Below are 25732 nucleotides of genomic sequence, written 5' to 3'. Positions count from 1 at the left end.
ACTTGTAATATTGAAAAAAATTGGGTCTGTTTCGTTCTTTATTTGCTTTTTTAGTTTGGTCATTTATTACCATCATTTAAATCTACAAACTGTTGGATATTATTTTAAAAAATATTTTAGGCTTTTTTTTTCAATACCGGCCAAGAGCGCTGAATATATAAAAATAATAACGTTTATTTCGGATAAAATTCCATAGCTTTTGATCGCAGTATGATTACCTACAAAATGATTTATTGTTAACAATTATCTTATTTACTATTTTACTAATTAGTAGCGAGAAAGTTTGTTTATTATAGCTTTGGGGTTATGAATACAAGCAATTATTTCCAACTAAATCGCAGGTAATTTCAGAGATAGCATGCAAACTGGCTCGTTTTCGCCTGCAAGTAAAGTCGCATAAGTCCTTCAGAGTTTGTTGCCACCCGCGGATCATTTAAGAGCTACGTACACATGCTACTTGCACGAGTTACTGGGGCAAGCCAGGGACATGCAAATGCAATTTGAACAAGGAGCAATCTACTCGCACAAACTTTCTATGATGCCACGTCCCGTTTCCAACGAGGCACAGTGATTTAGGTATACATACTACAGCGACCAATTGCTCTCGAGTCGCGAGTGTGAAAGGCAGTTATGAAGCGATGTAATGGATCGATGCGCGTTGCGTACATTTAATCGCTGCGACAGATAGCCCTAGAATGGTAAATAAAGGGCTTTTGATAAATAACGTGAGAGAGATATTTTTAATACCGCATTTTTGTAAGGAATCCGGAAAAAAACAAAATATTTAAATTCAAAATTCAAAATTCAAAATTCAAAATTCATTTATTTCAAGTAGGCCTAATACAAGCACTTTTGAAACGTCAAGTCTGTCCGTGTGTAGTGACTCTACCACCGGTTCGGAAGGCAGATTCTACCGAGAAGAAGCCGGCAAGAAACTCAGCAGTTGCTCTTTTCCAACATCAAAAATTTACATTTTATATTTTAACATTCATTTTTCTATCTTGTGAGAGATGAAAGCGGAGCCGGATGCTTCCAAGCAACCTTGTCATTAAGAAACTCATCAATTGTATAATAACCTCGCTGTAATAAATGTGTTTTAACACATTCTTTAAACTTATGGATTGGTAGGTCCAAAATTACCTTAGGAATCATATTATAAAAGCGTATACTCAATCCCACAAATGACTTCTGCACCTTTCGCAGACGATATGCAGATGTCACTAATTTATGACCATTTCTTGTAAGTCGACTGTTTATATTTAGTATCTACTAGCTGAGTACTATGACTAGGTACTACCCAATAAATTCGGAGTTTTACCTCTTCTCTATTGGCCTTATTAATAATCGTGACATAACGTCGGCATAGTAACTATGGAGGGTAGAGGTAAGGAGAGTCATCTGTGTATATGAAATAGTGTCGTCAAAATGTATTAAATTAGGATGGCGCCACATTTGCATCAGGGTAACTCTTAAAAGAAGCGCCAAATATAGATATTGTTAGAGTAGGCTTGAAAAATAAACAAGGAAGTATGGAGATACAAGGAAGTAAGGTTATATTTACCACAATATTTTGTACAACGTAAGTTGTTGAAATTCTCAATAATTAACTACTTTAGTCGATAATGACATTACATTTTTTAACTCGGCATACTTCAATTCATCTACGATTGCTACATTCATACCATACCCTGTGCATCCACCAGCGCCATTGTGGAGGATTTTTGAACTGTTATTTAGCGCAACAACTGGACACTTTTTCAACTTTTCTCCCATATACGATGACTCTCCTTACCTCTACCCTCCATAATAGTAACGCAGTGTTTTTCCACGGTCTGACATTTAAAATGTGCTGCCAGTGGAAGTTAGACAAAACACTACTATCTATTGCGAATAAGGCCATATCTCACTAACGCGAAAAACACACATTTGACCTCAGGAAATGGATAACGAGAAGGGTTCGATTCCCTAGTAAATTCGGTAACTTGCCGTGATGCAGTAACTTTTCTGAAAGTTGATTACCGGTGCCGGCAATTCTTATTGAAACATGCAACACTGATTACTACAACACTGCCAATCAGTTCACGTGTCAAGTTAAAATGGACGGACTAATGACTTGTGTATATATTCTTTTCGGTTAATTAAATGCTTTCCTAAAAGTTTAAAAAATTAAGATTTCGCGGAAAAATTTCAATGAACTTTGATCTATTATATTTTTCTAATATAAACAAATTGTCATTGAGTGCTGTCATATTTTATTATGAATTTTATTAAATTGTAAGTTAAATTGAATACTAATATTTTCCTACGAATTACTCTTACTTTAATCGATCTCGTTAGAAAAAAGAAAATACGTAGATCCTAGCAAGAATGGATCATTGTTCTTAATATTGATAACAGAACTCCTATTTTTCTGATGCTTCTTTTTTTGTCTTTTAGGTTTGCTAAATCAGCACGTTGTATTTTGCCAATGTCACCTAAACTTGATAGATCCACAAGGTCAAAAAAAATAAAATATAAAGACAGCACTATACTTTAAATTACACTATAATTTTAAATTTAGTATTCGAAATTATGCGTACGTGATGGAGTCTTTGATTAGTATTATAACTCAAACAAAATGTATATTATTATGCGTAGGTATTTAGAGTTTAATTTTATTAGATCGCATATATTTAAATACAAATTTTACACAGCGACTAAAATCCAGCATAAGAAAATCGACATTTAATGGACGGGGAATATTCGGAGGAAGGAATTCGTAAAACTACTGAAGGAGTTTCGGGCAGGAAACAAAAATGAGCGACCAAAGCTTCGTCAAGACCACATTCACACATAGAGTTGTCCCTTATTCTTAATTTACTTAGATGTACTGGAGTGCAGCATGACTGTTACGTAATCGACTTAATATGGATGACACTCAACAATTCATATTACGAATTCTCCTCTTACAAACATCAATCTTGAGCGTCAGCTCAATGATTTTATTCGGAACGCATCTAAAATGACACATTATAATTATTTGACAGTGATGGATACAGAATGGTGTCAACTTGTCAAGTTGACATTTAACATTTACAAGTTTCCAACAAGCCTCAAGCATCATGGCTAGGAGCTTTAAAATTATTATAATTTAGGATTTAAATACAATACTCGCGAAATATATTATAAGTTATATAAAATGAAAACTCGGACTGGAATATCTAGTATTTACAACACAGAAGAAAGTCTTTGACTTGAGAATGACGGTGAGTAGATATTGTTTTATCTTTGGATTTGGTTTTCGCTATTAAAATAATATTATATGCGTGATCCAGTTGTATTATCGGACATTCCGTATCTATTTCCTTCTGATAATAGTTCACTCGGTATAATTAAAGCGGTCACATAATTAATATGAATGTTAATCGAGTTGTTTTGATTTTAGCCTGTGATATTGTTTACAAAAATATTCTCTAATACAATAATATAATTTTTTAACTCTGACCTTGCCTCAAATACTCTTATGAGGTAGGTTTATTACTATATATACAATAACAAGTGCTTATGGGGTAAAGTATCAAAGACATACCCTTGTTTATATTTTGAACTGCGGAGAAGACTACAGGGAGAAAGGAAAAAATAAAAGAAAAATATCTTTAATGAATAAATTAGGAGGATGTCTTTGTCCTCCTGATTGTACTCCCATTACAAGGCTATGTACAATTATTCTCATATTATCCTCAAAATTAGAAAAGTTTTATAGGGGAATCTGAATCGCGAAAGCTCTGGTGCTGCGTATAAAACATCAACACTAGTCTCTGGAGCTGAACACATTTGGATGACCAGTAGCTTTGGCAAACCTGGGTGTCTGTGTTTTGTTTAGGTGATTGGGTGCCATCCCTGGTGTATCTAGCTTCACAAAAACACACTTAACATTTTATCACTTCATATTGTATGATTTTTGTTGTAAATCAAAAAACCAAAGAACAGGATTTGCAACTCCAGAGCAAGTGAAAATAGGTTCATTTTACCCAAAACAGTGTATTTAAATATTAAAATTTGAAAACCACCTTTCCATTGAACAAATCTAGTACTAAGGCTATTGGTCTAAATGTACAAAAAATGCCCAAAAAACAAACCCAACAAACAAAGGCATGTGAGTCTAAGAGATGTAAATTCAATTCTTTCCAAGATAGGTACACTACAATGTACGTCATTGTAGAAAATAGTTTTTCCAGCTTAGTTATTTTCACAAAACCAATCAATAACACAAGCAATGTAAAGATTTTTATTGCCTATAAAAAAGGCAGTTAGTTAGAAAAGGCAGAAAGTACTAATTAACTATTTTGTATGTTTGTGTGTACGTTAAATATAATTTCACTTCACATAGAAATCAAATTTAAAGATTTTTTAAACTGAAATTTTTTAAATATGATATATTATATGTTTTTGAAAAGAATGATACATTTTCGTAGCCATTTCTGAGTAACTTTATGTGCATTAAGTTAATGATTTTCTCTTCCTATTTCAGTTAAGTATGCACATGTTAATTATTAATTGAAAACTATTTTTACTTTAAAACATACTTTACTATCATCATCTATAGTAAAAGTACTTTAATAAAATCTTTGCTGCAGACAAGGGTTAGCTCTTTGCAACAACCTAGTAGTGTATGTATATACATTGACAAGGTTGTTTGCAGGGAAAGGGAATAAGGAGTAACTATAAAGCAGCTTACTAAACACTGACACATAGTCTGAGAGCTGCAGGATAATTGGTTCAGGGTGTTTGTACCAGTCCAAATTTTTCTTAACATCACGTCTGTAACAATAAAGGCTATGGTTATACTATATATACATATTTTAATTATCTATTTCCAACACCATTAAAAAATGGAAAAGTGTAAAACTTACTGATCAAAAGGCAATAGTTTGTTTAATGTTATTCAACAATTCTTACCACTATGCGGATTTGTTTAAACACTTATTACTACTGGTTCTCCTGTTTTTATGCAATAGCAGCTAAATAAGGCACTCCTTCAAATATAACCTCAATAGTAATATTAAACAGTCCATGCACATAAATGAACACAAACTAATAATGTAAACACACAAACAAACTGCTTTCACTGGATCTAAACAGTTAACAAATTGTTTGTAAATACTAAAAAATTCTACTTTCTTAATGCTGATCGCATAGATGAAAGCCACGTGCGCGGCGCTCCGCTCAAGCCGACCGTGATGAACTTATTAAAAAACGAACATCATCATCCAACCGATTAACTCTTTATTGCCGCTTGAATTCAGTGCTTTCTGCAACTCGTATGATGGCTTCTGTCTTTATAATATGCGGATCAGTAGAGTAGTTTCTCTAAAGATTTCCTCATGGCTGATTTAATCATGTATAATAATAACTCTAAGGAATATAATGCAAAATATTATTTGATAACAACTTTCCATACTTTAAAACGAAATTTCCGACCCCGACTCCGACGTAGCGTCGCGTACGGGCAAAAATATATGCGATCAGCTTAATTAAAATAACGAACAGCTCATTCGTACTTTGTTAATTGTGTTTAAATAACATTTCTGTGAGGTGGCGGTACTGGAAATCTACCCAACGTCCTTCAAAATAAATAAAGCGAAATTTTAACGTAAGTGTGTTCTCGCAATGCTCGTCAAATATAATATAGATATCCCTATCCTTACTCCCTACTAATATTATAAATGTCAATGTAAGTTTGTTTGTTACGCTTCCACGCAAAAACTACTTTCCTCATGAAACTTTGTACACATATTCTTGGATGTGTTAGAAGTAATATAGGATACTTTTTATCCCGACATTAAGCTCGGTTCCTTTGGGAGAGGGGATGAAAGTGTTTGACGATTTTACATCATAACTCCGACAAATTATAACCGATTTAAATAATTATTTTTGTAATATAGAGATTTATTATAGTGATAGATTAATTTTTCCCAAACTTTGTGTGGATCTGAATGTGGTTAGAGATAGAGGACGAGATAGACGAGACGAGATAGAGAACTCCTCAGCGGACAACAGCAAACCTCTCATTTAAGGCTTAGCGATACTACGAATACTTTAAATTTTTTTAAAACTACAACTAAATTTAATGCCACAACAGCCCACCGATAGACTTAAGCCCACGGGAGGGCTTGCCCGTTATTACCACTGGGCAGACGGTTTGTGATCGCAGTAGGCTCCCGTTAACCGTTAGTTCTTTCGTAAAGGCATAAATCAACTTCAGTTTAGATGGCAGCAAAGTATGGATAATGGCGGTAAATATTATCTTTATATAAATATGATAGAAAGAAACGATTTTCGCTTTTTCAATACATATCGGCAATCTCATACTCTAATATTAAAACTTACCCTCGTGTATTTATTGACTAGTTGTGAAGAATATTTTTATAAACAGAGCAGGGCGTGCGTGGAACACGTTCTGCAGCGCGTGATTACATCGGCAACCAAGAGGCGGCAGAAATAGGAATGCGCGGTGCTACTTCCCTGGTCGAGCTCTATAAAAAAATACTACTAATATTAAAAACGGAGCTCGAAAGAATCAGCCTCTTACCGCCTCAAATGGAGAAATTTTCTTGACGAAGCCAATGCCCACCCAGGGCTGTAGAGCTTCGATTATGAATACTAAAAACGTAATGTTTGGGTGGTACGATGACACAGTCAGACTTGTATTAGTAGTCAATTATATTATTCATTGTTAGACTTAGACTATACCTAATCAAAAGCGTTAAAATTTATAATCACTTGCACTGTCTATATCAGTTGCAATTAGAAGAAATCTTGTGCGTGCTGGTAGAATAAAACTCTACTAGAGTAGAAGTAAGTATAATAATAGTAGATTATGAATAAATTAATGTTACATTTTACAGTGAATTGCATTTTACAGTGACTTTCATACGACGATTTTCATCACACTTGCGAGAAAAAAAATAGGACAAACTTTTAAATACGTACTCAGAAAATAACTGACTTTTTTACTGTTTTTCCACTGTATGAATGTTTTCGTAAATCGCTCTCGAGATTTTGGTCGAACGGGTTATTCACTCGCGATGGTCTACTTCAATTATTATTATTTATTTATTTATACTCTTTATTTGCACACAAATAAATAAAAATACAGAAGAAGAATAAAAAAAAACATAGACAGAAGAAGTATACAAAAGGCGGCCTTATCGCTTCCCGGCGGAAAAAAATTTACTGTTCCTCTACTTTCCAATTCAAACTGGACAGTTTAAATTATTAACAATAGAACAAAAAGCGAAAATATTAATTGTGGAAAATGGCGCGCGGTTTTTTTTTTCCACGCCAAGGTAGACCGATATACAGCCAGCATCGTTTGTTGCATGCAGCTTATATTAAAAAAATAATAAAGGGAATATTTCCGTAATTAAAACATGTTTAAACATAACTAGTCTTGAATTGTGAATATTTTGTTAAAATTTAATGTTCATTTATCATAATTGAGAAGGAATAGGAATAGGAAATATTTGTTCATTTGAGGAAATGGCTTAAATTTTTTAGCCTGATAAAACCTCTTTGTTAGTTAAACAACAATCTGTATTACCCAAATAAATTAAAAGTGTGCCATCTTCATAAATAAAACTCACAGTCTGGGTTACGAACTAAAGTTAATCGGGTCATCATAAATAAAGCTAATATCGATGTAATAAGTTTCGCGTAACGAGCAATTGTGATGAAAAATTTATCGTAGCATAATGTTTTATAGGGTCTTAATTATACATAAGTATTTATTGTTTCACAGATAAGTCTTAGAGACAGTTAATAATGTACCTCTGAAGCACGTCATGTTCCGCTTCAACCAGTAATCGTTGAGAACACTGCACTCAAAATTGTTGACGAATACGTATACCTAGGACACACGATCCAGTTAGGTAGGTCCAATTTCGAGAAGGAGGTGAACCGCCGAATCCAACTCGGATGGGCAGCGTTCGGGAAACTTCGTGACATCTTTTCGTCAAAAATACCTCAGTGCCTGAAGACAAAAGTCTTCGAACAGTGCGTGTTGCCAGTGATGACCTATGGCTCTGAAAAATGGTCGTTAACTATGGGCCTCATAAGAAGGCTCAGAGTCACTCAGCGGGCGATGGAGAGAGCTATGCTCGGAGTATCTCTACGCGATCAAATCAGAAATGTGGAGATTCGTAGAAGAACCAGAGTTACTGACATAGCTCAACGAGTCGTGAAGCTGAAGTGGCAATGGGCCGGGCACATAGTTCGGAGAAAGGATGGACGTTCGGGTCCCAAGGTGCTGGAATGGCAGCCCCAAACTGGTAAGCGCAGCGTTGGTCGGCCTCCAACGAGGTGGACAGACGACATTAAGCGCGTCGCAGGTAGCCGCTGGATCCAAGCGGCTCAGAACCGTGGAACTTGGAACTCCCTACAAAAAACCTATGTCCAGCAGTGGACGTCTATCGGTTGATGTGATGATGATGATGATGAAGCACGTGAATAATATTTCAGTTCTCATTGACACGTTGCATTGTAGACAGACGCATAAAATTTCCACGTGAACAAAGTCAAGTTTTGACCTTTCGATCCGAAATTAGGTTTTGTTTGTCGATGATGTTCATCGCTATAAATGAGACCTGATTTCGAATTGCTAACGCATCTGAATTGATAGTAATTGAACCATTGCTCTATTTCATAAATAAGTAGTGTGAAAGATCTATGTTTTGTCGCGGTGCAGACCGGTGCTGCACGCTCTTCGTACTTGTCAAGTAAACTATCAAGACGTTGCGACGTTCTATAAATCCTTTGGGAATCGTTCCTTTTCGTGAAATAAGGGCAAACAAACAAACATACTTTCTCAGACCGATCTAATAGCAAGGTCTTTTAAATTACACGTATTTGTACACGTACTCGTAATGTGTTCAGTGCCCTTTAAGAATAGTTTATATAAGAGGCCAAAATCTATCCAAATCTTTAAAAAACTTGTGAGAGATCACTTTTGTTCTCCATCAACTGATGACCCGTGATAGTTCAGGGTTCGCTCCATTTTTCTCTTTTTTGATTTTTAGTATTTATGTTTGAGGATAATTATTTATTTTGTTTCATATTGTATTTATTATATTATTTTTAATAAAATAATATTTTCATTCATAATATTTATATCGGTAGTTATTTATTTATTTGTATTAAGTTACAAGTATTGTTATATATATTTATTTATGTAATGAAATATTTTTTATGGGTATATGTATATATGCACCACCTAACTATTTTCCTAACTGTTTTCTTCGCCATTGGTTGCCTGGAAGAAATCGCTATGAAGCGATAAGGCCGCCAAACTGTATACGTTGTTTTGTTATACTTTTCTTTTTATATACTTTTTGTGTTGTGCAATTAAAGGTATATTCATTCATTACGTTCGCTGATGTTTACACCACCTGTAGGTAAGTAAGAATCCTTAAATAAAAACATATAATTTAATCGATTCTGATTTACCTACTCGTTCATCAAAAATGAAAAAAAAAATTGCAAACAGCTCCACTGCGATCGAATCGGTTCATGTCACGCTCTTAATGCAAAATTGACAGATCACAAAGGACCTTCGTAACGGATTTATTGTCAGTATTTGAGCCATCGTCGCCTATTTTAAATGGTTATTTAAATATGTGTCGCGCAGTAATAATAGTTTACAGAATAATTATTCAACAAAAGATAAAACTCTCATAACGTCAATTGTGCGCGCATCCGCTCGTCTCATCACAGTTTGATCGTAGTAAAACATATTTTATATTGTAGGCAAGAATTAACCGCCTCACAATAAAACTATTATTCCAGATAACTACTTCGTTGGTCTAGTGATTAGAATGTTCGACTACAGATAACGAGGTCGTGGGTTCGATTGCCGGGTCCGGTCGGGCCAATAAATAGTATCGAGTCTTTCTATCAAATCCTTAGTACCAGAAAAGCTCAGACCCTAGAGATGCCAAAGTCAAAGTCAAATATTTCTTAATTCAAATAGGAACATAGATGGCACTTTGGGTGCGTTAATTACAAAATATTCAAAAAATTCAAAATTCATTTATTTAAAAATTTATTCATTTATTTGATTATTTTGAATATGTACATAGTAGTGAGTAGTAATGGCGATAACTACATTCGTAAACTTAAAACTAAAGCTACGGGGTTATAAACGCGCCCAGGTCTAAGAAGAAGCCTGTTTTTTTTGTTAACATCATCTCACATTGTCATTTGAAAATATCTAAGAACCTGGTTACTAAGATGACTAATGAATATTTTTATGAATAATATATATAAATAGTTATAAAATACAGATAATCGCCCAGACACACGTTTTTCCGTTGTGGAAATCAAACCCACGTTCTTGGACTCAGAAAACGGTCGCTGCCTACTCCGGCTATTATTTTTTATTAATCTGAGATAGATATGCTGAAGTGGAAAAAAAAAAACCTAAACATATAATTATAATGCAATACTTATCGACGCTACGTAGTTCATACGGTTTTAACATCACGTCGCGGGAGCACATTACCTATGTACAGTAATTAAAAAAAAAAGTATTAAAAAATGTTGAACTAGGAACCCGTCGGGAATAAAAAAATACAGTACTTGTGCGGATTTAAATTTTAGATTAGATTACTTGTTTCGGTAAAAGAAAAGGTGATAAAACAACTTTGTTACAATAGGCAGTTTTTGGATGGAAGTTAAAATAATGTGAACGTTTTATGTAAACCTCTTTTTACAATTGTATCTTTTTTGGTTATTATATAACATTGCGTGAACACATTTACGTTTTTTGGACGACTTTTGGACTTGGTTCGAATTATTCTGGACGATAAAAATATGTGTATTTTTACGTAAAAAAAAACTTTTTGTGGTAAAAAAAAACCATGTCCACCAATGTGCAGGCGGAGGGCAGGGTGATGGGACGCCGCTTTGTGTTAACCCTGGTGATCGGAATATCCGCCGGTTTTAGTTTTGCGTACATACTATTAACTTCGGCCGGATTCGCTCGCGAAGTAGCCTGGCCAGCCGACAGGTAACTACTTGCATGATGTATGCACGCCTTTATTGTGCTTTTTGTGTTTTTCTCTGTTGTAGTGTATAACTTTTGCTTATTAACGTTAAGGCATGTTTAGATTAAGACAGTGACCGGCGTACATCTTTTTGCTAAATTCAATGTTTCTTTAATGTTTATTTAATGAATCAATAATTTAAAGAGGCATTAAATGTAGGAAATAGATGTAAGTCGCTCGCTTGCTCGCTTGTTCGCTTGCTTGCTTCTACGTGTAAATATCATTATGACAGCGATTGGCGTTGGCCAACTTTCCACGACGATTTTCTTGGTAAACTCCATTTTTCTTTCATTTCTTATTATGTTAACAACTTTTCAATTATTATTTAGTGTCAAGATTGTTTTGAAAATAACAAGTAATACTAAAAACTTACCTATATGTATTCATAAAGAATATCTCTTTAATTTTTTTTTATTAATTCAATATATTTGTATTTATTCTATTTTTTAAACGTAATTTACACTAATAGTAATTAAAATATGCTTTACATAATAAGGCAAGTGAGAAAAAATATACTATACATAAGCGACACCTTAAATTATAAAGATAAGTAGATATAGATAAAGCTTTAATTACATTCATTGGTGCGAATTCTAATGTAGGTACACAAATTTCTGAACTAAAGTAAATTGACACGTTTATAAATAATGCTTTATATCCCATAAATAAATGAAAGAATAGCTATTTATTGGTATGTGTTTTCTTTATATATATATATAATTCTACTGTACGTGTGTATGTGTCTCTGAACCCCTCCTAAAAGGCTAGACCGATTTGAATGATTTTTGTGCGTTTGAGTGGATGGATGGACCCTGGAAGGTTTAGATTCACAAATCAGCCCGACAGATGGCGCTGCTGTCGGTATCTAGCTTATTTATCTATACTGCAATTAGACGGCTGATTTATTCAGTTACGAGTCTCGATTTGAAGAATTATTTCTGTGTTGGATAGCCCATCTATCGAAGAAGTCTATAGAGTTTTAATCATCATAATTATTAATAAATAGGAGCTTAGCACCAATGAAGAATGTTTCAAAATCGGTGTTTTTTTTCCGTTTGAAAGCTGACGCTACGTACAGTGCGTAAAAAGTTTCGATAAAATCACGCATGAAAAAGTGGTTCCCCTTTAAAATTTCCAAAAAAAACGCTGAGACAGCATATGTTTTTCCTTTAAGGGAGTCACCCTTAAAGGAAAAACACGCGAACAAAGTCGCGAGGGACCTCTAGTCCCTACTAATATTATAAATGTCAATGTAAGTTTGTTTGTTACGCTTTCACGCAAAAAGTACTTAACCGATCCTCATGAAACTTTGTACACATATTCTTGGAAGTGTTAGTAGTAATATTATTTATATAATAAATATTATTATATAAATAATATTTTTTGTACTATAGAGGTTTTAATATGTGTTTAATTTTGCCTAAACTGTAGTTGGAGATAGAGGATAGAACTCCTCAGCGGACAGCAGCAAACCCCTCATTTAAGGCTTAGCGATACTGAATACTTTAAAATTTTTAGATATACAACTAAATTTAATGCTATCAAAAAAACAAAATCAAACGCAGACGAAGGCGCGGGAAACAGCTAGTATTATATAAGTTCATAAAATTTCATGAACTTATATTATAAATGTTTAGTGTTTACGTTGCTCAATAGCCTATAACAGTATACTCCTGGACTAAAAGTCTCCCAAGAGGAGGGTGTGGCTATAATAAGCACACTGGACAGACGGGTTAGTGATTGCAATAGATAGTAGTAAAAGCGCAGAGGACGCTGTGTGTGTCTCTCTACTCTGCTAGCATGGGTAGGAGACAATTATATCCCCGGGGAAAAGGATATAAATTTATCTTCTATCACAGCTTTATCAACTCTCAGAGCACTGGCGCACAAGTGGCCCAAATAATATATGTGTAATAATAATTAGTAAGTAGTAGTAGTGGTTGTTGGATCAAGGGTCGGATACAGAAGGCAGTAGTCCTTGAAACGGCGCGTATTGTGAGAGTTTACTTACTCTGGAGCCCTGACCGCCGGTTGCTTGGGCATTCAAAAGCCCCGAAAGCGGAGGGTGGATGTTTTTTTTTTTTATAAATTTTTAATAGTGTTTTTTATTTTATTTTTAAGCATTGTTAAAAATTTAAAAAAATATATATGAAAAAGAATAAATGATAGAAAGTAAAAACCGGTGTAAACTTCTCCTATTCCTGTGATTTAGCAGATGGAAACGTTAATTATATCCCCTGTCAGGAGATAAGTATAATTTTTATCTCTTGCCGTGCTAGCCCTGCTGGTCTGTCTGTGCGTGTGCGTAGGACGTGGGTGCGTGTGTAAGTGTATGCGCACGTGCGTGTGTGCGTGTGTTTGTGTGTCTGAGGCTTTGTATTTCCGGAACGGATGCCATTATGATTTGGTTTTTTCGTTTCAAAGGTGAATTAGTCGGGAGTGTTCTTAGGTATGTTTGATGAAAATCGGTTCAAGATGGCCGCCGCCACAAAATGGCGAATTTCATATTTTTTACAACTAACCCAATGAGGGGAATACTCAAACCACCATGGCATGTCCCTCTTGCTACAGCAACAAAAAATTTATAGTTCTTAAATCGACATTAATGAGGCTTTTCTTTGAATCAGTTTTTTTCCGTTTTTTTCCGTATGTGTTTGTGTGTGAAAAACACTATAGTAGCAGGGCTGTAATTTGTTTCTGGCGTATGTACAGACGAAGTATCTAGCGTTTCCATGGACACTGCCTGTGGTAGGCTTCTTGGTTTAGATCTGTAAATTTTATATTCCGCACCATGTTTTATTTTTAATTTTATTTTTATTTTGTATAGACTGTGGCATGGATGATGTAGTCGCAAACACGTCTGTGAGCACACAGGGTCCCCCTGAAAACCAGCGCTGCAGCTCGCTGCGGCTTCGTGCTGAGGTGGAACCCTATTTGTCCACATGCTTTTATTAGGATATATTTTTGTATTATAATTGTAAGCGATTTTGTGGGCAAATAAATAAATTTCATTCATTTCATTTCTTGTGGCTTTAGTAGATGGGGAATCCTCGTACACTTCCCAGATTTCTATCAACCGATCCAAAACACCAAACAAGTGACGGGGATCTCGGTCTAAAGAGGAGGGGGTACCCAACCTTCTTAAACCTGCGGCGCACTTTTAAGTCGCGGCGTCCGGCGCCTGCGCCAAATGGTAAAAAATCCTCACTATGAAAGTAATAAAACCATAGTAAATAATAAATTTTAACAAACAATTAATAAATATAAAACTACTAGGTGGCTGAGCTTGATTATCTCACCACAATTTTTCAAAGTGGGACATGCCGTGTCACCGCTGTAGAAAGACTATAAATTTTTGAGTTTTAGCTGAGTGGAAGGGACTCTTTTTGTGTGACGCCAATTGGCAATCATTCACTTAAAAAAATTTAAGTTTGAAACCGTGCATCATCAAAAAAAAACATGTATTTATAAAAACAATTTTAGGGCTAGCCAACTTTGTAAAAAAACATTTTATGCTTGTTATTTTTTCAATTAAAAGATAAAGGTTAGTTAAGAACTTTTTATTTTGATTGCAGTTTTATTTTCACTATCAAGTCTTAATAAAATTTACGTTTTTTCAATTATTGAAAAAGCCTACGAAAAATAGTATATCTACATTTTACAACTATTGCATCGCTTAAATCGCATCGCATCGCATTATGACTTTCATATTGTCTACGCCCAGGTTTCAGAATTATATATTAATGTATCGATTTATAATATAATTTATCAAATGATTTGATCAGAAATTGAATTAAACTATTAACGATAATAATCTTTCTAGCTAAGTTAATGTAAACTACATGTAGATAATTAAAATAAAGGAATCTTGACACATGAAATACTTTAGATTTAATCTAAAATGTGTTACATCAAAAACCTGATATGTACAGATCCGCGTAAACGATAGGTAAGTGTCCGCAAACATATCCCCTTTGAATTTTTGATTGTATGTTACAAATTTAAATGTATTTTATAAAATGTTAGTTTTTTTATGTTATACGAAAGAATGTAAGTAAATATATGTAATGTAAGCAAATAGTAGTAACTTTCTTACTACGTGAGGTATTTAAAGTTATTTGAGATAACCAAAGTTAAAGAAAAAAACAAAAACACTTACCGTATTATGCAAAAATCAAATAATAAATCTCTCAACCTTGTTGCATGCGATTTTTGTAAAATATGCTTATAATTGTTTGCATTGTTGGCTAAGCGAAAAACGATTTTCGTAATCGTATTAGTACTTGCTGAGATTAGCACTTGAAATATAGGAACTCTTTAGCTCATTAATATTCTAATAGATTTGTCTTATTGTTGTATTAAGATGCTTCAGCTTACGAAGCGATCAGTTTCGACTTTCGACGATGATACTCTGTAACGTAATGGTACAATGGAATTTATGCCAAATTATGCTCAAATTTGGCCGCACTGCTACAACAAGTACTATTTTAAAATAAAATAAAACTCTGTAATAATTTTTAACTACACTAGTAAAATTAGGTCATTTTTGCTTTGTAGTTACATTGTTTCGATACTCGAAAATTACTTCACGATTGCGATCCTGCAAAAGCTTATGTCCATTTGATCGTTGCCTCGAATTGTATTTATCCGTTTCCTATTGAAATCATCAGAAAACATAAGAATGTATATCTGTTAGTTTATCTATTAAGTAATATTATGCAAGGAAACTAACTGCTTAAATGGTGTCACTAATGGCCATTGAGTTAAAGAATGTCATAAGGTGTTCATTTTTAAGACATCTTAAAAAAACTTTTCTCCGTGGGGTTGCGTCATTTGAAATGATATTAGACTTATACAGTCCGTAATCTCCTACAGATTACTGACTGTATAAGTCTAAATAATACTTAATTTACGACACGCCTCCTTGTTTAAATGTGTTGGCGGAAATATTATTCTTATCAACTCTGAACAGAAGTGGTGAATGTGATTTTCACTCAAAGTATACCTAGGTTACATTCTACGGAAACTCAATGAATCATATCCAATTTTGGAAATGCTGTAAATTTATGATTATTTTGAATGAATTTCTCAAAGTTGCATGGCTAAGAATTCAGTGGTATTTTGCGTGGTTTTTTTTTAAACTGCCATTTGCTCATTTCAGTTTAATTTATGTTGCATTGAATGCTGGATGTGAGTAGGCATATATTAAATAAAATGGGATCAGTAAAAAATACATATATGAAACATAAAATATAAAATAACGATTAACCTTTCAGAGAATCTGCAAGGGATCTCGAAAGGCATCCGATAATAAGCGTTCAAGATCATGGTAGCGAAGAACCAGCGCATAAAGATGAGGACAGATCGGTCGCGGACGAGCTTGCCAAAAGAGTTAGAGTGCTGTGCTGGGTTATGACGCAGCCCAATAACCACAGGAAGAAAGCACAGCACGTCAAAGCCACGTGGGGGAAGCGCTGTAACAAACTGCTGTTCATGAGCACGGTCGAGGGTAGGTTGATATTGTTTTCACTTATTCAGGTGACACGTCCTTCTCATTCAGCGATCGGAAGCTTACTGACTTTAAGGCGTGCAGGAAAAAAAACAAAAAAAAACGTGTGTGTACTTATGTACACGCGTTAGAAGTTATCCTTCTCGGGCGTAAAAAGAAAAAACCTTATTAAACAATTTATCTTTCGCCGTATTCTACTTTTGTAGAAAAAACGACAATAACAATTGAAAAAAGGCATTTAATACAATGAAAGTTTTATTATAACGCATTATCTAGTTACCTCATTATCGGACAACCAAGTTTCACTCAACAATAAAATTTGAGTTGAACAGTTAAAATAATAAACTGTTATTAAATATATATATTGATACACAATTGCACACCAACAAATTCTTAACAGTTTCTTATAGAAAATCACAAGAAACACATACTATAGGCCCTCTGAATTAACTGCTACACAAGGCAGTTACTAAGGTAATGGACCTTAGTAACTGCCTTGTGGGTCTAGTGACGGCCTTGATGGTCTAATTACTGGCTGTTTTTAAAGAAACTACCATGTTAGTCCAGTAACTGCCTCGTTAGTCGAGTAACTGCATCGTTAGTCTAGTAACCGCTTCGTTAATACAATAACTACCTCGTTAGTCGAGTAACTGCATCGTTAGCCTAGTAACTGCCTTGTCAGTCTAGTAACTACCTCGTTAGCCCCTTTTCTACCTCGTTAATCAAGACTCTGCCTCTTTAGACCAGTTAACGCCTCGTTAGTCTAGTAACCTCAACGCTAGTCCAGTAACTGCTTCCTCAGTCCACTAACTGCCTCTTTAGTCTAGTATTCGCCTCGTTAGTCTAAAACTAAACTAGTAAAGCAACTGTGTTTGCGAATGCGCTATAATTTCTATTATACACATGACCTACACACAGTCATGTGTATAATTGATATTATTACATGGTTCAAAAGGCAGTTTCAGGTGCAAGACGATTAGGAGTATGGCTTTAATATAACTACTATACTCCCTAACAGGTTAGCCCGCTTCTATCTCAGACTGCATCATCAATTACCACATGGTACATTGCAGTCAAGGGCTAACTTGTAGTGGAGTAAAAATGAAATTGCGGAAGTATAGAAAACTTTATAAATAGAAATGTAGAAATTGACTGACGTAATGCGGGGGCAATAGCTAGTCCAATATTTTTCTTCTTCTAAGTGTTTACACAGACCGACTCGGACAGAATCGGACGGTGCTCTTCTTTTCACTCAGACCTCCGGCGCGCGTACGGTTGGAACTGGCCGGAGCGACCAAGCTTTGTTTCACATAGTCCGGCTGGAATAGCACTGTTTAAGCGGACGCACTCGGAGCCGGACGGAAGCGCGCGGCATCAGAAATCATACGTAGCCGGTCGGCTCCTTTTATATTTTCACACTAACCGCGTAAGGTTTGCTCTCCGGCATTCTCAATGACAAAAGAGGTGATATGTAAAAATAAACCTTATCTTATACCAACACTCTATTTTAATCGCTATAAAAATCTGCTCTCCGGTCCGAGCCGGTCTGTGTGAACGGACACTCAGTCGGTTCGCTCTGGTCAGAGGTCGAGGTCGTCACTTTAGTGTTGTGGCACGTTTGACTATCCGTCGCCACTGTGTGTCGTGGTAAGTGTTGTATATGCCGGTTTCCTAGATCATAGTATCCGTCAATTGTCTGAACGGGACAGCCACAGCCTTTATTTGGTCGGCCCATCTCATGGCCGACCTCTCGATTCTTCCTGGGACAACCAGTCCAATGTAAGAAGAGATTAATATAAAGATAAATATTTTGCTTTTTTATATTTTAATGGGGTGCCGTGTGGTGACGGCAGATCAGAATACAGTTGTCATCACACCTCTTCTTCGCGCTGGTATCGTACAAGACGACTAAGAGAAATATAACGGAGGGCGGGCAGTTACGTCTTCTGTGCTATTACTATCCTTTTTATTTTATTAGACTTTTTCCCCCTTTTTAATTCTTTTATTTTCTGACTTCTTAATGACATATAGGTATATATTATATTATACTAGCTGACTCGTGTAACTTCGTATATACTAGATTTCATGAAAATCGTTGGTGCCGAGTCCGAGATTCCAATTATATATATATAATTATATATACAAGAATTGCTCGTTTAAAGATATATATATAAGATTATATATATTATTTTAGATTGTATATAAATATTCTATTATATTTTTTATATAATATGTGTACGTATATAAAGTATATTTTATTTAATTTATTATTATTATTTATTTATTTTTGTAATTTATGTTTATTATTTAGGTATTACTTTGTGTACACCCTAACCCTTCTTCATAATTTGATTTGGTAGGTTGCCTGGTAGAGATCGATTTTAAGCGATACCTTTTGTACCTTTTCTCCTTCATTTTAATTGAGTTTTTTTATGCTTGTTTTTTTAATTTGGAGTACAGTAAAGTGTATTTAATTTAATTTCATTCATTTCATTTCATTTCATTCTTTTCATTCATTTCATTCATTCCATTTCATTCGTTTCATTTCATTCATCTCATTTCATTCATTTCATTTCATTCATTTCATTACCATCTACTCAGCAAATCGGATGATTTGTCCATGATCACCATGGGAGAGGCCTTTAGTCCACCAGTGGACTGTTGATGATGATGATGATATTTTAGTGATAATGTCGTGAATTTCTAGATAGTTCGTTGCCAGCTGTCAAACTGCCGGTGTCGGAGGGCAGGGATTACCTGTGGGCGAAGACGAAGGCGGCGTTCCGATACGTGTACGAGCATCACCGGAGAGACGCCGATTGGTTCTTGAAGGCCGACGACGACACGTGAGTATTCAGCATCGTACATTTTTGTCGATCTCCCTGGCGCACTGTGAGCGCTCTGTTTTTAAGTTGGAGTTGGAGATTTGGGAAATTTTTATTTCCAAATTTTCTCTGATCTGGTCTGGCGGAGCCAACGCCGAAGCCTCCCAGCTACGGCGTTGGCTAGTTACCAATCTACCGAAAAAGACGTGCCGTTAGGCGATTTAGCGTTCCGGTATGATGTCGCGTAGAAACCGATTAGAGGTATGGGTAAACTGCCATATTCCCTAACAGGTTAGCCCGCTACCGTCATAGACTGCATCATCACCTACCATTGGTCAGATTGCAGTCAAGCGCTAACTTGTTGTGGAATAAAAAGGATGTAATTGCGAAAGTTTATTTATTAATTCGTATTCAACAGCGTTACAATAAAAATATATTTATAAATAGTTTCTCTTAAATCTAAGAAAAGAATATAAATAGAAATTTGGAAATTCATTAATGAAGAAAACATACCATCACGGTTAGCAACGACAGGCCGCAGGCAATTGTTTTTACTGACAGTTTTATACAACTTTGGCTTTCAGAAGCTTCAGAGGGACATTATGACATTATTAGTGGGAGAAACCGCGGGAAATGGCTAGTCTCGAACTAAGTGAACTCAATATCTCCAAATCATCATTAATATCTATTCAAATTCTTTGGTTTTGGGAGTTTCAAAATCCACGAGCCTGGGTCGCTTGTTTTCAGCAACTCCGAGCGACTAGCTTGATGTCGTCTGTCCACCTTGTTGGGTTCCAACGCTACGTTTACCACTGCGGGGTTGCCATTCCAGTACTTTAGGACCCCAACGTCCATCGATTCTCCGAGCTATTTTCCCGCCGGCCCCCAAGAGCTTAGCGACTCGTTGAGCTTTGTCGGTAATTCTCACTCTTCTGCGGATCTCCTCATGGCTGATTTGAACACGTAGAGATACTCTTAGTACAGCTCTCTCCATCGCACGCTGAGTGACTCCAGAACTTCTTATCAGGCCAATTGTCACTAACTGAGACGATTTTTCTTTATTTTTCAGGTACGTGGTCGTTGAGAATCTCAGGTACATGCTGTCGGAGCATGACAGCAAAGAGCCGATATATTTCGGGTGTCGGTTCAAGCCGTTCACTTCGCAGGTTAGTTCACTTTAAATTTCAAATTATACTACAAAAAACTTATCTTCGGGCACTCTACGAGCACTTCTTACACGAATAATTTTTTTTTGCCACATAACTTTTTTTGTGTTTATTTCACTACAAGTTATGAAACGTGTATCCGAAATAATACTTAACATGCTTTAAAGGTACATTATGTACTGTCTCTGAGACTTATCTGTGAAACCGAATACCTAATAGTTTTTGAATAAACCACTGCCATAGTTTTTATTGAAAGAAATCATGTACAGCCCTAAAGTCACACACAAAAGTAACATCAAGTGACTCCTTTCACTTCATTAGGTACACGTCGCGTAGCGCAGGTACTATGCACGTATCGGTATTTTATCTTCAATAGGGTTGTCATAAGTAAACACTTGAATGTTTTGAATTAGCTTTTGATTATAAAAAAAAACTGTCAGTTTACGAGTCCCCCAAACTTTACGAACCGCCGAATCGGTGTCGTAACTTTAAACAACTCCTAACGTCGTTAGGCATCAAATTCAAATTCAAAATTTCTTTATTCATGTAGGCCTGTCACAGGCACTTATGAAGCGTTCATACATATATGTTTACATAATTGTAAGGGGATGGTGATAACTTCGTTCGCCAACTTAAATCTAAAGCTACGAGGGTTCCAAACGCGCCCTGGTCTAAGAAGAGCCCACAACAAACTTAGCCGGGTAAAACATCACATAGGTTCGTGAAACGGTAGGGTTTTTTCTCTAGGAATCACCACCACTGGACATCCGATTAAGGAGATTCCTAGGTTTAGTGAAATCGGGCAAAAGACTCGTACCGTGTTCTTGAGCGATATCTTTCTATAGGGTTACATGAGCGGCGGAGCGGGCTACGTGCTGAGTCGCGAGGCCCTAGACAGGTTCGTCAATAAGGGACTGCCCTCGCCGCATCTGTGCAAGGCGAGCGACCACGGTGCCGAGGACGCTGAAATGGGTAATTACCCTTCTTTTTGACACTTCAACCGATTGAAGTCCACTGCTGGACATAAGTCTTTTGTTCTCCCAGCGACTCGTTTGATGTAGTCTGTCCACCTCGTTATGGGCCGACCAACGCTTCGTTTACCTGTCGCCATTCCAGCACCTTGGAACACCAACGTCCATCAGTTCTCCGATCTATGTGCCCCGCCCATTGCCACTCAAGCTTTGCGACTCGCTGAGCTATGTAGGTAACTCTGGTTCTTCTACGGATCTGTTCAGTTCTTTGATCACGTAGAGATACCCCCAACATACATAGCTATACTTTGATACAATTTGAACGTCGCGCGTCGTCGCGGAAATAACTGTACGGTGCCGCTGTTTGGATGATACCGAATATTGAATTCTGCGCGTCGGAACGATTCTTTTTATATTTCATGAGATATGTATATACAGTGTAAACACTTTATAACGTTATCCTTTATAACAATAAACTCCCTGTAACGTTGAAGTGAGCCCAACTTGGTTGGTTCGCGTTAAAACCCACATATTGAAACATTCTTTACAGCGATACGCCATTCTCTATAACGAAGAAATGTGTTCATATTTGTAGACAGTAAATATTTATTGTTTATCTTATGTTATCAGGTAACAAACGACTTTTAAGCTCCGAAACATCCGAGGTCGGTCTAGCTTTTGTTATCCTTATTTGCCTTGAACACGGGCAGTACGCTGCATTGTTTTCTCGGAAGTGGTCTTCGACCAAGCATACTGGGTACCGTAAACCTACTTTGAAACTGTTAACAGGGCCAGTAAACGGAAAGCGATTAGTGTTGACGAAAAAGTTTGTGTGATATGTGCAAAAGAAAAGTGACGTTGGAAAGCGTTTTGAACTAAGTCCATCCATGTTTTTTTGTTCACTCCATGTAACGATAACTCTCTATAACGAAAAAAAATTCTCAGTCCCTTGAGTTTCGTTATAAAGAGTTTACACTGTATATGTATTTAGTAATTAAAATATCACTTGCTTCAACTGTGACGTAAAAAATCGCGAGGAAACCTGCATGCCTGAGAGTTCTAAATAATCTGTTCTCAAAGGTGTGTGGAGTCCACCAATCCGCAGCGTGTAGACCCACAATAAGAAGGGGTTAAGGTGTGATGATGGTATATGCATGTTCAGATATTAAATATCACTTGCTACGACGGAAATGGGGAACATCTTGGTGAAATGCTCGATAATTACCCGAATATAATCAGCTTTAACGCCTTATTTTCGATATATCGATTCAATTTTAATGTCGTCGCGGAAGTTAGCTGCGTCGGAGCGCATGAAGTTCGAGAATTCATAAAATTTAATTCGTTCTATAAAATACGGTAGGTTCCGTTTACATTTAATGAGTTCTATGTTCAGATATTAAATATCATTTTTCTCAACGGAAAAGGGAAATATTTAGAGGACATGCTCGATATTCAATATATCTTGGTTTAACAGTGAAGGAAAAATCGTTAGAAGACCTGAGAGTCCTCTAGAATTATTAAAAATTTCGCACTTGGCCAGCGCGGTGGACTAAACCTAAACCCTTCTCATTCTAGAAGCTTCTCTCAAAAGTGTCCTGTAGTGATCAGGAATTTAAAAAAAAACGATTGTGTTACCAGGTATATGCCTGCAGCACATTGGTGTGAAAGCTATGGACTCCCGGGACTCGCTGCATCGCGGTCGGTTCTTCCCCTTCGTGCCAAAGGACCACTTGTTCCCCAACAAAGATGGCGGCTTCTGGTACTGGAAGTACATTTACTATCCCACTGACGAGGTAACTATCGACTGCGATTTGAAATGATTATAAATAAAAAAAAACCCCGACATAAAATTGATCTTTTTCAATATAGTGTATATTGTTCTACTAGTCAAACCTTTTCATTTTTCACTCGTATTGAGGTAGTTGTGAAAAAATATTGAATCCGCCGATTTTCATCAAACGTAGCTAAGAAAACTCCTGACTAAGTCACCTGTCAAACAAAAAAAAGACGTGTGTCATACACACACGTCTTTTTTTTGTTTTGTTTACACGCGTTAGAAGTTATACTTCTTTGACAGCCGATTGATGAAATTTGCAGCGGCTCTCTGAGTCCAAGGCCGTGGGTTCGATTCCCTTACTGGTAAATGTTTGTGTGATGAGCGTAAATATTTTTCAGTGTCTGGGTGTTTATATGTATATTCTAAGTATTTATGTATATTATTCATAAAAATATTCATCAGTCATCTTAGTTCCCATAACACAAGTATATTGTGTGTACTGTGGTAGTTTATTTATTTATTTATTAAATATCTTTTTAAAAATGTTATCTTTCGCCTTATTCTACGTTTGTAGAAAAAACGACACTAACAAGAGAAAAAAGGTATTTAATTTAATAAATTTAAAGTTTTATTGTAACGCACCATCATCTAGTTAAATTAAGTTTATTTAAATATCACAGAATAAAAAATCTACATAATTAATAAAAAATATAATTAAATTTGGAATACTAATAGACTTATTATCGGACATCTAAGTTTCACTCAACATTAAAATTTAACATTTTAGTACAATCGAATCAATTAAATCACCGGAAGAAGCCCGCAGACTTTGACACTTGCAAGTGTACACTGTTTGTGACGGTGTGACGGAAAATTTACTCTCATAATTTTTCCCTAACGCGCCAAAAGAAGTATAACTTCAAAAAAACAAATGCGTTCCATATGAGATGCTGCAGACACACAAACGTACACACAAAAAATCTACTGCACTATCGGTCCGAGCCGGTCTGTGTGAACGGACACTTCACAGTAGCATAGAGGACGCTGCTACCCGTTTTACGATATATTCCCTAAGTGTCCGTTCACACAGACCGGCTCGGACCGATTCAGATTTCCTCCATTTTAGTTACTTAGTCGCCTCGTACGACGCCTACGGGAAAAGGGGGGTTGGTGGCAACTGTATTGCCGTCACTACGCGGCACGCTAACCACGGGGTGTTTTCCTCTCAGGGTCTCGATTGCTGCTCAGACCACGCGGTGTCGTTCCACTACGTTGAGCCAGAACAGATGTACGTGCTGGACTACCTCATCTACCACCTGCGGCCCTACGGCGTGCGCTACGGCGTAGACCGCCTGCCCGCCGCCAACGCCACCGCCGGCTGACTCGCACCCGCAAACACGACCTAGTCATTCACCAAATAGCGTGCACTTCATACGTGCACAAAAGCACTACCTACCCATAGTTTTTTTTTTTTTGTCGTAGTGGAAATGCTTTATAGCTACCTCTGTCCTTTAGGGCAGGACAGACCTACCTTAAATATTGTTTACGATTCTATATTTTGGAGTGCCATGTGTGAGATTTTCCCACCTACGTTTACTTATTCGGTCGCGTGAAATTGTAGTGTCATTTGTATCGAAAGAGCGACAGCTAGATCGATAATACCTTACCTATAAAACGACAATAAAATAAGTATATATTGACATAGTAGGAACGATGACAATGTTTTTTCAGTGTCTGGGTGTTTATCTGTATATTATAAGTATTTATGAATATTGTTCATAAAAATATTCATCAGTCATCTTGTTACCCATAACACAAGCTAAGCTTACTTTGGGACTAGGCGCTGTTTGTATTGTCGTTTTATATTTATTTAATTACACCTGATATTGTATGGATGCAAATTATCAAGTATACTCATGGAATGTCTTATTTCATAAAATAATATAAATAAATAATGGCAATACTATTGCCTAGTATATTAACCAATATTGACGGCCGATTGGCGCAGTGGGCAGCGACCCTGCTTTCTGAGTCGGGCCGTGGGTACGATTCCTACAACTGGACAATGTTTGTGTGATGAACATGAATGTTTTTCAGTGTCTGGGTGTTTATCTATATGTTATAAGTATTTATGTAGGCATATTATTCATAAATTTACTAATCAGTTATCTTAGTACCCATAACACAAGCTACGCTTACTTTGGGACTAGATGGCGCTGTTGGTATTGTTGTAGTATATTTATTTAATTACACATGATATTAGATGGATACAAATTATCATACTCATGGAATATCTTCTTCTGTTCCTGGGCCTTTTCCGCACTTGGTTGGTCTGGGACCGTCCGTTGTACGTATCTGGAATATCTTATTTCACAACAAAAAAAAGTGGCAATACCATTTTTT

At 36.1% G+C, this 25732-nt stretch overlaps 1 protein-coding gene across 2 annotated transcripts; it reads left to right on the top strand.

The window, feature by feature from the left end:
* The first annotated feature begins 3081 nt into the window (after positions 1 to 3081).
* On the top strand, positions 3082 to 25046 carry LOC120628715 (glycoprotein-N-acetylgalactosamine 3-beta-galactosyltransferase 1). 2 transcript variants are annotated; one of them, XM_039897293.1, is made up of 8 exons: positions 3082 to 3245; positions 10914 to 11044; positions 16358 to 16590; positions 19298 to 19436; positions 20485 to 20581; positions 21427 to 21553; positions 23191 to 23345; positions 24559 to 25046. In XM_039897293.1, the coding sequence occupies exons 1-8, from the start codon at positions 3240 to 3242 to the stop codon at positions 24709 to 24711; spliced, it is 1041 nt and encodes a 346-aa protein (XP_039753227.1). In that variant the 5' UTR covers positions 3082 to 3239; the 3' UTR covers positions 24712 to 25046. The 2 variants fall into 2 exon arrangements, with proteins under 2 accessions (XP_039753227.1, XP_039753226.1); XM_039897292.1 differs by lacking the exon at positions 3082 to 3245 and having other exon boundaries at positions 10884 to 11044.
* The last annotated feature ends 686 nt before the right edge of the window (positions 25047 to 25732 follow it).

Source organism: Pararge aegeria, chromosome 13 (assembly GCF_905163445.1).
Source record: "Pararge aegeria chromosome 13, ilParAegt1.1, whole genome shotgun sequence".
Lineage (NCBI taxonomy): Eukaryota > Metazoa > Arthropoda > Insecta > Lepidoptera > Nymphalidae > Pararge > Pararge aegeria.
This window is presented reverse-complemented; position numbering and strand designations above follow the sequence as displayed.